The following is a 17364-nucleotide window of genomic DNA, read 5'->3' as shown; positions in this document are numbered from 1 at the left end:
TCATGTAAAGTGCATTGCTCAGTTTAATCCTTGGCTACAGTATTTTATGCATTGATTATGCGCTAATACTGCATGCGACTCCAAAAATATAGGGCTTACTAATGTTCATAAACGTAGGAATTCAATTTGTTTTCAAATATTTAATAGGTTTCATTGGAGTAAACTTCAAAACGTTCTTTAATTAAAGTTGATTTTGAGGCCAAATTAAAGCAACAGCACGGTATCAATAGTGTACAAGTGAAATCCGTCGCTTTTGGCTTATGATATCATTGGGAAAGCATGATTCGGCAAAGATTTGGTTACGAGGCACGCAGTTACTAATTGCAAGCTTGGTTATGTATAGAAATTAGCTCGAGCATAACACAGCAATTTTATGTAAAGTCTTTGAATTTGTGCAAATACACTGCCTGCAAGGACACCGTATTTGAAACGCTCCCAAATGTTTATGTTCTCGAAACTAAAAGTAACTTGAATTTATATTCAGAGAAATGTTTCAGTTTTCTTAGAATTAGGGGTTCCCCTAATGAATATTCTACCTCTAATTCAACAATCGTGCATTTTAAACCAGTTTCCTTCCGCAGTTGAATTGTGACTTTAAATAGGTGACATTTTTTTCAATGTCTTACAAAGATCAACAAGAGACCGATACACTCCATTCTTGGAGGTGAATTGGAATATCAGACCCTTTTCATTTTACTTGTCATAAATCTTTAGTTCGTTCGCCGTTGTAATAATCTTTTAGTAGTGACGATCTGTAATTAATTATCTGTTGTGTTTAAATAATGCGAACTTTACTTAGTTTTGACTCAAACTTGAGGTTGCCATTTTAAATGATCTGATATCTCACCACGGCGAGGAGTCCATTCAAAGTTGCGAGTGAGAATGACGTCACACCATCTGCTGAAGGAACACTGGATTTTGATAACGACAATTTAAGAGGTGAAATAACACAGCTGGAAACAAATTTCTTAGTTGAAAATATTATTTCTACTTCAAGGCGTGCTTTATCATCATGATCTATTCACAGTCTTCTTAGTCTTTATAGTCTTCTTAGAACGAATTTCACTTGAGTGTCGAAAGTAATTTGAATTGCGTCTGCTTTGGTTTAGCTTTAATAAGCCTAGTGATGTGATTGGTTAAAAAAACGAAACTAATCGTGACTCTTTAACGCACGTTTCCCCGTGCTTCGATCCAGGTACATTTTTTGTTTCAATTTTGATTAGCTTACTGGATTGTCTGTGGCCTTCGTGATTGGCTAGAAAAATCGCAACCTAATAAATTAAAGAATACAAAAGTTAAATATATAAAACTTCCGCACACTGTAGGGCCTAAAAGATATTTTTAACTTGGCAGACACTTTGTATTTGAAGAAAAGTGGAGAGAAAATGGTTTATTATCCGTCCAAAAACATGGCGAGAATATGTACTAATTTACCATGTTTTTAACTCTTTGGTGTAGAACTATTTTATTTACTAAAACAAGTTAACGGTATTTCAATTCTTGTTCGTTTCAGCGATAGCTGAGGTTTATAAGAATCAAGGTAATGAGGAATACAGAAAAAGAGATTTTATCAACGCCATTCACTTTTACACAGAAGGAATTAAAGTGAACTGCAAAGATGACGAACTGAAGGCTCAACTGTATTGCAACAGAGCGATTGCAAATTTTAAATTGGGTAAGACATTTACATATGTAAGACATTAAAACATTTATCTTATCCTTGCAAGTTATTAAATATAAATACTATTGATATGGGCTCGTAATCTAGCCCTGTTACGTTCTGACTTTTGGAGGTCGAAAGGCTTACTCCGTTAAAATCCTGCTCAATGCTTTACAAAACTGTCTTTTGGAATTCTTCGCCATTAAAAAGGCAAAAAATCAATTCGTTGTTTCTCCCTTTAACACCAAAGTCGGTACTAGCAGTTCTCGTATGACATGTGATTCGCTATCTTTTGCTTCTCTGTTAATGGATTTCTGGTATAGTCTATTTTTCGTCCTGCATCATACATAATCAACATGCAAATTCGGCAGTGCAAAATAATTATTAAAATAATGATAATTATAAATTTAAATTTAGTTCATTTCTTCGACAGGAAATCATCTTGACTCACTGAGTGATGCAAAAGCGGCCACTGATTTACAACCTATTTTCCTGAAAGCGATTGTTAGAGGTAAGCGAATGCTATGCTACATACAACAGAATGAAACAGAATGACGTCACGGCATAATTTTGAAGGGCGACATAGAGGCCATCCTTTGTAGCATACTCCGCGCGCAGTTTCTGAAATCGGGATACGAAACATTCTCCAACCAAGACGTGATTTCTTCATTAATAGAGTTCCTACGGAAATGGGAGAAGAAAATTTGTTTCATACTCGGCTATAGGTTTAAGCTAAGTGCCATTTTTCGAAGAATGGGAAATGTTATTGGACCATAAGAAAGAAAACAAATTTGCACTGCTGTGCCAGTTTGTCTTTGAAAGATCATCTATTTCTTTTAATTTGCGTGAGCAAACATGATCGCTGGAACGTGCTTGATCTACAAGTAACACTTCTTTTGTGCAATGATAAAGTGATCTATTAGTGCCGCTAAAAAGGTCTGCATCGGGACATGCAAATGTCCTTTACTGCGAGGCTTGTTACGGTTTCAGTTGTATGAAGGGTCCAGGCGTATTTCAAATGCCCACTGCATTAGTTGGGATGCTAGTTCGTCACAAGGGTACACCCCAGCATTAAATTCACCCGTACCCATTTATACATACACCTGGGTAGAGAGAGGCACTGTGAGAGTTTATTGTCTTAACCAAGAACACAACGCATTTGCCTTGGCCAGGACTCGAACAACTAGTAGGTCACCGCGTCTGCCCACACGACCAGTGACAAGTTTTAAAATTTATCTCTCACCTTCGTACCGTGGGTCTTCGTTTCCATCGGGAAACGAGCGACCCTGGAAAGATCCAATTTAAAGTTCGAAACTTTACTTTTCGCCAGGATCCTTGATTTTCTACTGTGTCAAGATGTCCTTTAACTCTAATGTAGGCAAATAATGAGTTATCAGCTAATCTTTTACATTGTTTTCCTCAGGAGCTAGTGCCTGTGTTGAGTTGAATCAGTTTGAAGAAGCCATCACGTGGTGTGATAAGGGGTTAGCCGTATCCTTTGGCAATACGCCATCCCTCCAACAAAAGCCTGACATAGTTCTGCAAAAGACAGAAATATTTGTGAATCTAACGATGCATAGCATGCGGGCATTTGCCCTGAACTATAAAATTTCTTTTTTACAGTTCATTACAGTGTCACAGTCCAGTCTAGTCCTTAATCATCCATCTCCGCTTCGTTCGTGGAGTACAAAAAAAGCGCGAAACGAGTTCAAATATCTCACGTTATTATTCAACAGATGCGCGCGCTGCCCATATATGGTCAAAATGTTAACGTTATCTGTCATCCGTACATAACAGATATCCTGCGATATACATAGGTTGCGAAGATTCGTCCGAAATCTTGTAAATCGCTGCATAATTACAGTTTTTCTATGTGGAAAATGTGTTTCGTTAACAAGTTTTTGAATAATAAAACAATTATCCTGCTCAATCTTGCGGAATATCGTCTGATTTTAGCCAACACGGCCTACGGCCTCGTCGGCTAAGTATCAGGCGATATTCCGCGCGATTTCGCAGGATAATTGTTTATTTGTACTCCACAAGACCGGTTTTACAATATTTGTACCGGCCCTTTAACAATGGTTTAACATGTTCCGTGTTCTTATTGACCGTGCGAATGATTATAAAATGGTGGAAAGTCAGCATTTTGGGGAAAAAAAACGTTGGATAATAAATCTCTCATCAGACATTTTAGTGTGTCGTTTCGCTGTACGATTTTACTCGTCATCTATATTTTGACTCACCCTTGGGGCTGATCAAAATACTGCACGACTCGTAAAAATATACAGCGATATCGATACTACACACTAGAATACCTCATAAGATATCAATATTTATTGACCCTTTTTATGGGGGCTTTCCAGGGACAACAACCTAAACAAGCTATCTAATGCCTACCTTGGGGTCACAATGAAAAGCAAAAACCTGACCAGTTTTATACTGTTTTCGAAAATGGCTAAAAAACAAAACCTGTAGAGCTATGGCAGGGTTCAAATATCTCAAATAGGTACAATAACCTTGTAAGCGTAAGGTTTGAGAAATACAAATGCTCAAGTTTACAACATAACTGACAGGGTCGGCCAGGGTTTTTAGGTATACAGTGTAAGGGACAGTATTTTCACACTGAAATTGGGCCTTAAATGGGTATAACGTATATTGTGTTTTTCAAAATTTTGGTATTTTGCATGATTTTGAGGGAAAAATTTGGGTAAACTGGGCACATGTTTTCCTGGTATATAAGTATACCACTTACCCCCGTGACCCACCCTGACGTGAGCATCTTTCTGTTTTATTGCATTAGGTATCTTGTATTTCCGATGACGTTTTTAATGATTTCCCCAGTACCCACTAAGCTGGTCAACCTCGCCTCAAGGGCATCTCCGCTTTCAAAGTTTTTTTTTATCGGCTTTCAAAATTGATGGGATCGGGAGATGCCTTGTGGGCGAGGTTGCTCGATGGTCACATCATTTTCACATGCAAGAGCCAATGAAAACGTTTTATTTATCTTGTCCATTTTATAAATGTTATGTGTCTTAACTAAAAGAAGATTGACAAAAATAACAAAACCTTGTTAGGATTAAAAGCCAGGTCTGTCAATGAGCTCAAGAAAGTTCCAGAAAGTCAATTTTTTAAATGTACGGTAAGTCAAAGTTCTGGATATTAAGCCGGGAGACAACTTAGTGAACTTCATTTGGACGTGAAATCTCGAAGTAATAGCGCAATGCATAAGGCCTTTTTTTCGTTTAACTGAAAGATGCTCTCTTGCTTAAAAATACACTTGACCTTAGCCAACAATGACTTGACTAGATTTATTATTGCCTGTATAATCACCAGATCTCTGAGCAGCTGGGTTTGACAAATTGTTCGTGTTTTGAGAATTTTAATTTAGAAATCCTAAACCGGGGTACAGAGATTTTGCTACCAAAAACCGACGACATACAAATCAAGGAACTTTTTTATCTTAATACAGGATGAACACACAAAAGACGTGACTGAAACAGCCCAAAAGAATGCTGGGAATGAAAGCGAAGTCACAGCATCTGTTGATAAGGCATCGGACTACGACGACGACAGCTTAAGAGGTAAATTAAAAAAGTACAGGCAAAATAATTGCGATAACATGTGCATGTCGTATTACACAATTGGAGGAGCAGAAACTACAGCAAAAGAACGAAGATTAAGATCTACCAAGCTTGTGTACTCTCTGTACTACTCTACGGTTCTGAATGTTGGAGAATGACTGTGCATTACTTAAAAAAGCTGCAAAGCTTTCACACATCTTGTCTCCGAAAAAATCTTGCACATCTTTCGGCCACAAAAGATCTCCAACAATGAGCTCTTTAAATTGACAGAACAGGAGGACATGAGTGTTGTTCTCACACGGAAACGATGGAGTTGGGTTGGTCATGTGCTCCGCAGAGAATCTACCGGCATTTCTTCAGATGGACACCAGAGGGTAAAATAAAAAGAGGCCGTCCAAAATCCACCTGGAGAAGAACTGCAGAAGCAGAACTTCAGGCTCTTAACCTTACCTGGGGGCAAGCTTCACGGCTTGCAAAGGACCGACAGGAATGGAGGCGACTTGTTGATGCCCTATGTGCCACTGGGCGTTTAAAGGATTAATAAAATGAATTACACAATTGAGCGTGTAGTTTCTGTACATTAACAGGACGAGCCTTGCAGTATTTTGGCGAGCCCGCAGGACGTAGCAAACTATCGATGACGCAGAAATATGCTGCGACACTGACACTACACACTAAAATGTTTGAATAAGAGCTAGATTTATCATCTATCATATCTTTCCCCAAATCCTGTCTCTTAACCATTTTGCTTTCGCCTGGCCAGAATAAATAAAAACAGTAACCTAGTGTATAAATATGGTTCTGATTATTTGTGCTCGTTTCACGTGTTAATTCAAATTTACTAACATAAATGGGTCATAAATGGAATTGGACAATAAAATTATTGTCTATTATTGTCCTTTCCGCTCTTAAAATAGAAATATACAACACGCTATGAAAAGGGGACCATTTTATATAAATCAACAAATTATATTTTTTACATTCATTTAACATTTTGTTTTTCATTAGAAAAAGCAGAGATCTACAAGAATAAAGGAAATCATGAGTACAGCAAGAAGAATTTAAGCACTGCCATTCACTTCTACACGGAAGGAATTAAAGTGAACTGCAAAGATAACGACCTGAATGCCAAACTGTACAGCAACAGGGCCATAGCACATTTACATTTGGGTAAGAGCTGTAAGAGAGTTTTCTGTGATTTGATGATCGATCCTTGCACCTCAGTGATATGTTTCTTGATTTCAACAATAATCTACAATGTCCATGTTTTTTATGGGTTAAATTTCTTTCAACCAATTAGATGCTAAGGCCCCGTCCACACTGACCCAGGTAATTTTGAAAACGGAGAAATTTGAAAACGCCGCGTAAAATGTTTTCCGTCCACATTAACCCGGGTAAATTTAAAAACGATACGCTTCATTAGTAAGTAAAAGTAAAAGTAAAGTCTTTATTTAACGAGGGTAGCACTAAAATAACATAAAAAATACTAACAAACCAGTGGCCCTCTAAAATTATTTACAATAAAATATAAAAATACACTATTTCACGCTCCAAGTCCAAACGCTCATTGGTGAGCGTTTTTGAAAAGCTCCGTTTTCGGTGACCGAAAACGCCGTTTCAGTGTGGACGGTTGGCCTAACCGGAGAAAAAAAGATGCGTTTTCAAATTTACCCGGGTCAGTGTGGACGGGGCCTAAGATCACTCAAGACATGTTATACATGAGATGTTCGGTGCAAGTTGTGATAACAGCGATTTTTTGGTTTGAGATATGCAGCAGTATGATAAGTAATTCGTTAATGTTTCCAGCGCTAAACATATTATCAACACATTAAGAGGAGAACGGTTAAAAGTAAAAAACAAACGAAAGGAGCTGTCTTTTTTGCTGTATTTCGAACCAGTGGAGTCAAGGGAGATGGCACTGGGTTTTTTAAATTCCATTCATACAGCACACAGAATCGATCGTTACAGCTCTGTCAGTTTTATTATTCACATTCTTTCTTATTGTGTTATATCAGGGAATTACGAAAATTCACTAAGTGATGCAAAAGCTGCCACTGACTTACAACCAACTTTCCTTAAGGCAATTGAGAGAGGTAAGCTGTTTTCCTTCATCCCTATGATCACGTAAACAACGCGCATGTGCAGATTTGTTTTGGAGACAAAATAGAGTTGCTATCTTATATTTTGTTTGTTCAGAAATTGTTTACTGTCGAAAAAAGCTAAGAAGCAAGGGATGAGTACGAATTTGTGTTACAAATTCTAAAAAAACCATCATTGATTTTAAATACAATCGGCTTTTTTCCACTTTTTTAATCCAGTAATGATATGCTTGTGGACAAGTATTTGTGAACCTTTTGATCATCGCCTGTGCATAGATAGCTGCCTGCTCAGGGTATTTGATAACAAAAGTGAATTGCTGGTGTATTTAACCTGTTAAACCGTACAGTAAAAATACAACAACAACGAAAAATGAACATCATGCAACATAAACATGTGTATATAAGTTTTTACTAAGAAAGGGAACACTTATTGTATTTGTTATTATAGGAGCGAGTGCCTGTATGAAGCTGAATCGTTTTGGAGAAGCCATCACATGGTGTGACAAGGGCTTAGCAGTATCCTTTACGCAAATTTATTTTTGTCTTGGGTGCATGAGTTGTTCTTAGCCTCCTTCGCAGCCGTATGTTTATCCTTGTCATGCAACGGTTGCGAAGGAGACTAGGCCTGTAGACTGTTTCGCAAAAAAAAAAGAATTTTCTTTGCTAAGAATACCAGTGAGGTTTGATCTTTGTTGTGGAAGATCTATAGATCTTTTTGTAAACTTTCGAAAATTATATCAGGTTACATTTCTCAACTGGAAAAAGATTGACAAGAGTAACAAGACGTTATTGGAGTTCAGGATCAGGTCTGTTAAAGAACAAAACAAGAAGCAGAAACCAGACGGCGACAGCACAGAAAAGAATTTAGAAATTCACACTGTGAAAGACAAGGTAAGGGTGGTGGAAAGGTCGTGTTTTTTGGCGCTTTTAGTTTTCCATACGTTTCTAACTATAAGGGTAAGTTAAAAACAAGGCTTTATGCTTTCCAAGTCGTCTACATTCCACCATTTTGTCCACGATAATGAGTACAGACAATCGCTCCCACGAAAACCATGTCATGTTCCTTGCTTGGTTTCATAAGCATTTCAACTGGGAACTGGGCAACAGCTGGGATCTGTCATTCACTTGAGTCCTTTCAACCATGACAAGGGTAACTTCTTTGCTTTGCAGCCTCTGTTGCAAAGACGTCGTCTTCATCTCCCTTTACCATTACCTTTACCACATTAATAAAATCAATCGATAGCAGGTGAAACAAATTAATTGTTCAGTATTGGAAATTGATGACCGGTGATGAAGGAAAGTTTTGTGACTTTTGTCACGATTGACTTTTAGTTAGTAAGTAAGTAAACTCTTTAGAGTGATTTTATTTAACCCGTGAAACAATATCTACTAGCAGAAGTACATAAGTGCGTAATAGTAAAAAGTAAACAAAACAAAACAGTGGAAATAGTGTCTAATAGTATCTAAAAGTGTAATACCGTAGTGATTCGATTTAGCGCCCGCGGCGCTTATTTACTTTTAGCACCTCAACGAGGGCGCTTATTCGGGACAGGGCGCTTATTTAATTTTTTGAGAAACAACCAAATGTTCAAAATATAAATATTAAAATACCTAACAATTACAGAACTGTCACAGTAAAAAGTTATTGAAAGTTCAGTTACTTTTAAAAGGATCGTTCATTTTAGCAGTAAATATATACATGTACGGTACGGTGAATGTTCATATGAATTCAGTAGGGGCAGTTATCCACAATAGGGGCGCTTATTAGAATAGAGGCGCTTATTAGAATAGGGGCGCTTATTGGAATAGGGGCTCTTATTTGACAAAAACACATTCGAGGGGGGCCGCTTACTCGGAAGGGGGCACTTATTTGAAGGAGGGCGCTAAATCAAATCATTACGGTAAATATTTCACGGTTATAGTGAAATCACTCTATTTAAGAGGGTTGCACTAAATAGTGAACAACACTAATAAACTTGTGGCCCTCTATTTAAAACCAAAATATTAAAAACTAAAAAGTTTAAAACTATATACAGTACTATTTACAATATTCTAGATAAAAAAAATATTTGAAATTAATTATTATCGGTTTTCATCGACTGTCGACCATTGTTTTGTGTTGCTTCATCTCTGGTACTTCCAGCTTGCTCACACCGTATTACTTCGATACGGCTTTCTTTTTGCCTAGCTGCATAACTTCAGTTGCTTCAGAGTTAAATGTCTGTGACGATTATTGCGAGGTTGTTTGTTATGCGGAATGTCATATTATTTTTCTTTTATTTCTCTCTCTCTCCCTAGTGCTTGGTTCCTAACAATTACATTCTCACTTTCCACTCACTCACTCATATCATGTTTTCGCACTCCATGCATCTTTTTCTGCAATTGATCTGAAACCGTTTTTGCCTTCCTCATCAGCATCGTTAGTCGGTGCGTAAACCTGGATTACCGATTAGCCAATTTAGAAACTGGTCATTGAAAGAGGCACTGTTATCCGAAAAAGGAATCCTGCTAGTGTAATGACACTAAAACAGGAACCAGTATAATCATGAAAACCTAAGTACCCTGAAGGTTACTATTGTTAGCGGCTACTAATTTTAAAGATTGTAGCAAGTTGTGAGAAAGTCACATAAAGTACTCGCCGAGGTCGCCTCCGTCGTGGAGGGCAAGACTAGTTTCCCTGACAAGGACGAAATTTTTGACATTTCAAAATAACTTTGTTCTTTCTGGCGATGACAGTTTTCGTCACTTTTAAGAAATTTTTACTGAACATTTATTTCCATCTTGGCTATATGTTCATTTAAAACTGGTTTACACGATATCGGTACATTGTTCCAATTTTCGGAATACCGCTATTAAATAGCGGCTACGTCTTGCTCAGGAAAAAAAATAGAAGCCGCTAACAATAGCAACATTAAGGTACCCTGTACAAATTAAAACAAAAGTGCAAAAGTAAAGTGGTAAAACTTTTACATTTAAAAAACATACAAAGCCCGTTTAAATGCTTACTTACTTAATCCTCTTCGTTCCTAAGTGGAACGTAGGTCCTTAAATAGTGTTCGCTACCTATTTTAAATGCTACTTCACTAAAATTCTAGATTCCTTTCAAACTTTTAACGGTAAATTGTTGAACATCAAAACATTAAAAACAAACGCTTTGGAGGCCAAATTCCGACTTTATCTGCGACAGCTAGTAATAGATGACTGATTGTTCCTTGTGTTAAGAGCATGATTAGTCCTTACAAATGTCAGAAATTTAACCATCCGTTCGGGCTTAGCCAATGACCGCATCCGTAAACGTCTTCCTGTTGGCTGTGGTCCGTAATCACCATACGACTGACCTCCCACGTGATTAGTTGTCGTCTGGAGAATAGCAGCTAGGTTATTAAGCTACTCTCTATGAAGCAGCCTCTAAGAATATCTACCTTTTCCGTTTTAAACATATATAAATAGGATGGGTCGACGATCCTCAAACTGGAGGGCCAGGGGCTCTCCTCGATCGGGCCAGGCCTTTTACCTATCCGTCATGATTCAACCAAGCAGGGCAAAAACTCCGGCTGCCGTAGCTCGTAAGATCATCAAAATACACAAGTTTAGTTAATGCGAAAAGGTAACAAACCCGAGATGAAGACGTTTTGTTGTTAGCTGGTAAATTCAATCTCTCACAATCAAAGTTCAAAGTCCACTGCATGATCAGGCGCATGGGCCACGTTTTGATTTCAATGAAACATACAAAAAATTGTCTTGGAACGGTTACCTCCGATCGCCAGAGATTCACAGAAATTTATATCCTGCGATGTACGTTAACACTGACAAAAGACCCATGTATACAAATATTGCCATTCACACTTCATTTGAACTTCCTTTAAAGAACAACCACCTTACCTGTTGTATTCAACGAAACAGACGAATTGTTTTCAAAGCTGTCTTACAGCAAATAAAATAAATGTGATTTACAACATTTGTTTATCTACCAGGTTAATGCATTGCGACAAGAAATGAGTTATCAGGAAAAGCAGGAGCAGAACTTCAATATTGAAAGCTTGTCATTATTTCCTTATTTCAGGTCTGTGATTTGAAATGTCCCAATGCCAAAAGATTGGGTGACAAGGCGGAAGAAGCACTTTTGTATGGCAATCTTGGAGATTCTCTTCTAAGTCTCAGTGATTTCAGAAAAGCCAAAGACTACTACGGATTGTGTCTTAAAATCGCCAAAGAAGCAGGAGATAAGGCTATCGAAGGAAGTGCTTATGGCAGTCTTGGAAATGCTTTCCGCAATCTCGATGATTTCAGAAAAGCCATAGACTACTACGAATTGCATCTTAAAATCGCCAAAGAAGTAGGAAACAAGGCCGGCGAAAGAAGTGCTTATGGCAATCTTGGAAATGCTTTTCGTAATCTCGGTGATTTCAGAAAAGCCATAGACTACTACGAATTGCGTATTAAAATCGCCAAAGAAGAAGGAGACAAGGCCGGCGAAGGAAGTGCTTATGGCAATCTTGGAAATGCTTTTTGTAATCTCGGAGATTTCAGAAAAGCCATAGACTACTACGAATTGCGTATTAAAATCGCCAAAGAAGTAGGAGACAAGGCCGGCGAAGGAAGTGGTTATGGCAATCTTGGAATTGCTTTTCTAAGTCTCGGTGATTTCAGAAAAGCCATAGACTACTCCGAATTGCGTATTAAAATCGCCAAAGAAGTAGGAGACAGGGCCGGCGAAGGACGTGCTTATGGCAATCTTGGAAATGCTTTTCTAAGTCTCGGTGATTTCAGAAAAGCCATAGACTACTACGAATTGCATCTTAAAATCGCCAAAGAAGTAGGAGACAGGGCCGGCGAAGGAAGTGGTTATGGCAATCTTGGAAATGCTTTTCTAAGTCTCGGTGATTTCAGAAAAGCCATAGACTACTACGAATTGCATCTTAAAATCGCCAAAGAAGTAGGAGACAAGGCCGGCGAAGGAAATGCTTATGGCAATCTTGGAAATGCTTTTCTAAGTCTCGGTGATTTCAGAAAAGCCATAGACTACTACGAATTGCATCTTAAAATCGCCAAAGAAGTAGGAGACAGGGCCGGCGAAGGACGTGCTTATGGCAATCTTGGAAATGCTTTTTGTAATCTCGGTGATTTCAGAAAAGTTATAGACTACTACGAATTGTGTATTAAAATCGCCAAAGAAGTAGGAGACAAGGCCGGCGAAGGAAGTGGTTATGGCAATCTTGGAATTGCTTTTAGAAGTCTCGGTGATTTCAGAAAAGCCATAGACTACTACGAATTGCATCTTAAAATCGCCAAAGAAGTAGGAGGCAAGGCCGGCGAAGGAAGTGCTTATGGCAATCTTGGAAATGCTTTTCGTAATCTCGGTGATTTCAGAAAAGCCATAGACTACTACGAATCGGATCTTAAAATCGCCAAAGAAGTAGGAGACAGGGCCAGCGAAGGACGTGCTTATGGCAATCTTGGAAATGCTCTTTGTAATCTCGGTGATTTCAGAAAAGCCATAGACTACTACGAAATGGATCTTAAAATCGCCAAAGAAGTAGGAGACAAGGCCGGCGAAGGACGTGCTTATGGCAATCTTGGAAATGCTTTTCTAAGTCTCGGTGATTTCAGAAAAGCCATAGACTACTACGAATTTCATCTTAAAATCGCCAAAGAAGTAGGAGACAAGGCCGGCAAAGGAAGTGCTTATGGCAATCTTGGAAATGCTTTTCGTAATCTCGGTGATTTCAGAAAAGCCATAGGCTACTTCGAATTGGATCTTAAAATCGCCAAAGAAGTAGGAGACAGGGCCGGCGAAGGACGTACTTATGGCAATCTTGGAAATGCTTTTCTAAGTCTCGGTGATTTCAGAAAAGCCATAGACTACTACGAATTGCAATTTAAAATCGCCAAAGAAGTAGGAGACAAGGCCGGCGAAGGAAGTACTTATGGCAATCTTGGAAATGCTTTTCGTAATCTCGGTGATTTCAGAAAAGCCATAGACTACTACGAATTGCATCTTAAAATCGCCAAAGAAGTAGGAGACAGGGCCGGCGAAGGAAGTGGTTATGGCAATCTTGGAAATGCTTTTCTAAGTCTCGGTGATTTCAGAAAAGCCATAGACTACTACGAATTGCATCTTAAAATCGCCAAAGAAGTAGGAGACAGGGCCGGCGAAGGAAGTGGTTATGGCAATCTTGGAAATGCTTTTCTAAGTCTCGGTGATTTCAGAAAAGCCATAGACTACTACGAATTGCATCTTAAAATCGCCAAAGAAGTAGGAGACAAGGCCGGCGAAGGAAATGCTTATGGCAATCTTGGAAATGCTTTTCGTAATCTCGGTGATTTCAGAAAAGCCATAGACTACAACGGATTGCATCTTAAAGTCGCCAACGAAATTGGTGACAAGAACAGTGAAGCCAAAGCCTATCACAATCTAGGTAGCAGCTTCGAATCACAAGGTTTCTTACCGAAAGCCTTAGAACATTACGAACTCAGCGTAAGATTATTCAACCAGGTGAGAAGCCTTCTTCAAAGTAGAGATGAGTGGAAAATTGGCTATAGAAATGATGTTGACAATACATATACTGGTCTATGGAGAGTACTGCTAAAGCAAGGAAAGATGGTTGAAGCTTTGTTTGCTGCTGAGAAAGGACGAGCCCAAGCTCTTTCTGATCTAATGTTATCCCAATTTGGCTTTAGAGAACGTCATTCCGCCTCACAGGACGAAGAAGAAGAACAATATCTTCAACTGAATCGCTCCATTCCTTCAAGTACAGTATTTCAGGCATTTGAAAGTGTTACGATGAATCTCTGGGTTCTCTCAAAAGACGAACCTGTTCTTTTCCTACAGAAAAACATTGGCGAGGTCCGTTCTCTTTTGGATGATGCCACCGCTTTTCTCCAGTCCTTAATACATACTACCTATAAACAAATTGGGGTTCGTTCTGAGATTATGTGCGAGAATCGCTCTATGGATCCTTTTAGAGCAAATCGTTACAAAGCGGATGAGAAGTCTGATGAATAAAATTGTCAACCTTTTGTCCAACCAGAAAGTTCTTTGAGCACCCTGTATAATATCTTGTTTCAGCCGATTGCCGACCTGGTTCAAGGTGATGAGCTAATCATTGTCCCAGATGGACCACTATGGCTAGTTCCGTATGCTGCATTGATGGATGCGGATTCCAAATACCTGTGTGACTCATTTAGAATCCGGTTGACTCCTTCGTTGACAAGTTTAAGCCTGATTGCAGACTGCTCAGACGACTACCACAGAAGGAGTGGTGCATTACTTGTGGGAGATCCATGGGTAGAAGAAGTTACCAACAGCAAGGGTGAAAAATTCCTGGATCCTCTTCCGTTCGCAAGAAAGGAAGTAGAAATGATCGGAAAGATTGTCAATGTGACGCCTCTCATCGGAAAGAAAGCAACCAAACGCGAGGTGTTAAAAATAATGAGTTCAGTTGCTTTAGTTCACATTGCAGCACATGGATGCATGGAAACTGGTGAAATTGCTCTAACTCCGGACGCAAAGCAAGCACCTCGAATCCCTACGAAGGAAGAAGATTACATTTTGAAGATGTCAGATGTTCTGAGTGTTAAAGTGCGAGCAAGACTGGTTGTCCTTAGTTGCTGTCACAGTGGTCGTGGAGAAATCAAAGCTGAAGGTGTGGTCGGTATTGCACGTGCCTTTATGGGCGCTGGTTCTCGTTCTGTTCTGGTATCACTGTGGGCAATTGATGACGAAGCTACGATGGAGTTTATGAAAAGTTTCTACCATCACCTTGTGGATGGAAGAAGCGCAAGCGAGTCCCTGAACCAGGCCATGAAAGATCTCAGAGAATCAGACAAGTACAGTGATCTGAAATACTGGGCGCCTTTTGTACTTATTGGAGACGACGTCACTCTAGACTTTTCTCAATGAGTAAGTAAAAAAAAGTTCTGTTCACCATCAAGAGAAACCGTATATTTTCCAAAAAAACAGTGCTACTTAGTTATTTTCAAAGTCAGTCATACTAGTTGCATGTTCTTTGCTTAGATGAGGAGATTAAAGCTAAGACTTTTATGCCAAATAGAAACCCACTAAAATTGCGTCTGCTACCTTGCATAATTTCCCGTCCTCAACCCCATCTCACCTATTACTTGTAAGGCTGTGTGAATTTCGAGACAAACAAGCAAATAACTTTAGTTAATTGCTCGTTTTTAGTAATATGATCCAACAATTTCAAAGTTATGACCAATTTTAAGATTTAAAGTACCCCCTGTTCCTCTGACTTTTTTAAGTTCCCAATTTGTACTAAATTCCTTCCCTCAAAAAAGGCTTGAAAATAAATCGGTAAATTCTACAATTCTTTTAAAAAATGGTTAGTATTACTTTGTTTCTGGTTTCTGTTACAGTTTCCAAAGGAATGTATGAAGATGTTAACAAGTGTTAGCGTCCCAGTTAGAAGCAAGGTTTCCTTGAAAGTGGACTAAACTGAGTGTTCTCAAACCCAATTTTATCTTTGTTGTTCAAACAGCTGTTAGCAGCATTGTTGTTTTACTTTGAAGCCGTGTACACAGACTTAAGGAGATCATTATAGCAGATTGTACTTTCTCATGCTAGTGTAATGTTTATTTCTCGATGTATTTTTGCGTTATGCAGGACAACACACGCGTGAGCTTAAAGGAGCTCAGTCCCGTCAACTCATCCTGAAAAAACTGACAGGTTTTTTCAAGTTTGTCAGTCGTAATCCGTCTTATATAAACTTCGTCAGTCAAAACCATCCTTGGTTATTTTCGCGTTTTGATTACTCCTTTGTTGTTTTTCTACATTACACAACTATTATTTTGAGGTTTCCTTGAATTTGGCTTTAAATGATTTAAAATATCGCGACAATGCCCCTTTAAGTTGCCTTGATATATTGGGTTAATATATTCAATTTCAGCAAGTTAGGAAATGTGAAAAAAAACCCACTTCTTCAATTTTGTCATTTTGTTGTTTCTATAAGGTTTAACGATCGACATATAAATTATTAAGTTAACACACAAGACCCAGTTTGTTAAAAAAATGCAGAAACTGTTTTGCAGCAGCCTAACTCAAAATTACGTGTAATATGGATATGAATTGAAGAGACTTCGTAATTAAGTTAAGATTTACAGAACGTTCTGAAGCAACAGAATTGTACCTTTTGTGGCGCTGTCGTCCATTTTTTTTATATTATACCTATATCATTTGTGTAGATCACGTAAATAATTAGAAAATAATGAGAATTCGGAAAAGATTAACACAAGCATAGAAGTTCAGTGCATTAAAGATTTTCCCGAACCGTCGTAAAGTTATCTTTCACTTTTTTCACATTTGTATCCGACAAAGACAGGTTGTCAAAAGCTTGTACTTTTTACTTGTAAATAATTTTATTGCGATGAATCCCTCGTTACAGATTTCCAATTTTCTTATTTTATTTCTAGATAAGCAAAGATTGATTTTTTTCCAGTTCTCATGAGCTAGTTAAGTCTTTGTACCAGGCTAACCATCTACGCACATTAGCAATAGATGGCGACCGATTTTGAGCTTGAGTTGGAGAGTAGCTTTAAGCTTGCAAGAAAGACTTGTTTCAAATAATAAATGCTTATAACGGTATTTGTTTTTCTTGTCTGTTCATTACAATTGTTTAAATTTGAAGCCAAATGTTCCTTGATTCTCTGTGACGCAGGGGCAGTTGGTTGGGGCGAAGCAAAGTAAATCTGGCAAAATTTGGAGCGACGAAAGTTCTCTTGAAACCGGGTTTACCTTGTTTCGCCCGTGGGGCGTGTCCTTTGAGGACATTCAATCTGACGTTATGTGAAAGCAGTTTGATGGGGAAGGGCTTTTATCCGGTCGGGCTTATAACGGGAATAGGTCTCTCTTTTTTACTAGCCGAGACAGATTGGCCGTTAACCAGGGGGAGGAGTATAAACGGAGGGGGAGACGGGGTGGGCTTCGGCAATTTTACGGTATAAAGGTTCCTGAAAGATTATTTTCTAGAGAGGTCAGCTGGTATCTTGAGAAAGTAGTAGAACAGCA

At 38.6% G+C, this 17364-nt stretch overlaps 1 protein-coding gene across 1 annotated transcript; it reads left to right on the top strand.

The window, feature by feature from the left end:
• Positions 1–839: 839 nt before the first annotated feature.
• On the top strand, positions 840–16941 carry LOC144647542 (uncharacterized; the record flags this gene model as incomplete). Its single annotated transcript, XM_078507337.1, has 12 exons — positions 840–939; positions 1514–1675; positions 2094–2171; positions 3084–3151; positions 4707–4799; positions 5130–5241; positions 6250–6411; positions 7257–7334; positions 7789–7856; positions 8106–8231; positions 11404–15243; positions 15717–16941. Coding segments are annotated over 11 exons (3990 nt in total), but the record flags the coding sequence as incomplete, so codon positions are not given.
• Positions 16942–17364: the final 423 nt, after the last annotated feature.

Source organism: Oculina patagonica, chromosome 3 (assembly GCF_052425735.1).
Source record: "Oculina patagonica isolate OP01 chromosome 3, crgOcupat, whole genome shotgun sequence".
In the NCBI taxonomy this organism is placed as follows: Eukaryota; Metazoa; Cnidaria; class Anthozoa; order Scleractinia; family Oculinidae; genus Oculina; species Oculina patagonica.
Note: the sequence above shows the minus strand (reverse complement) of the source record. Positions and strands in the feature narration are given on the sequence as shown.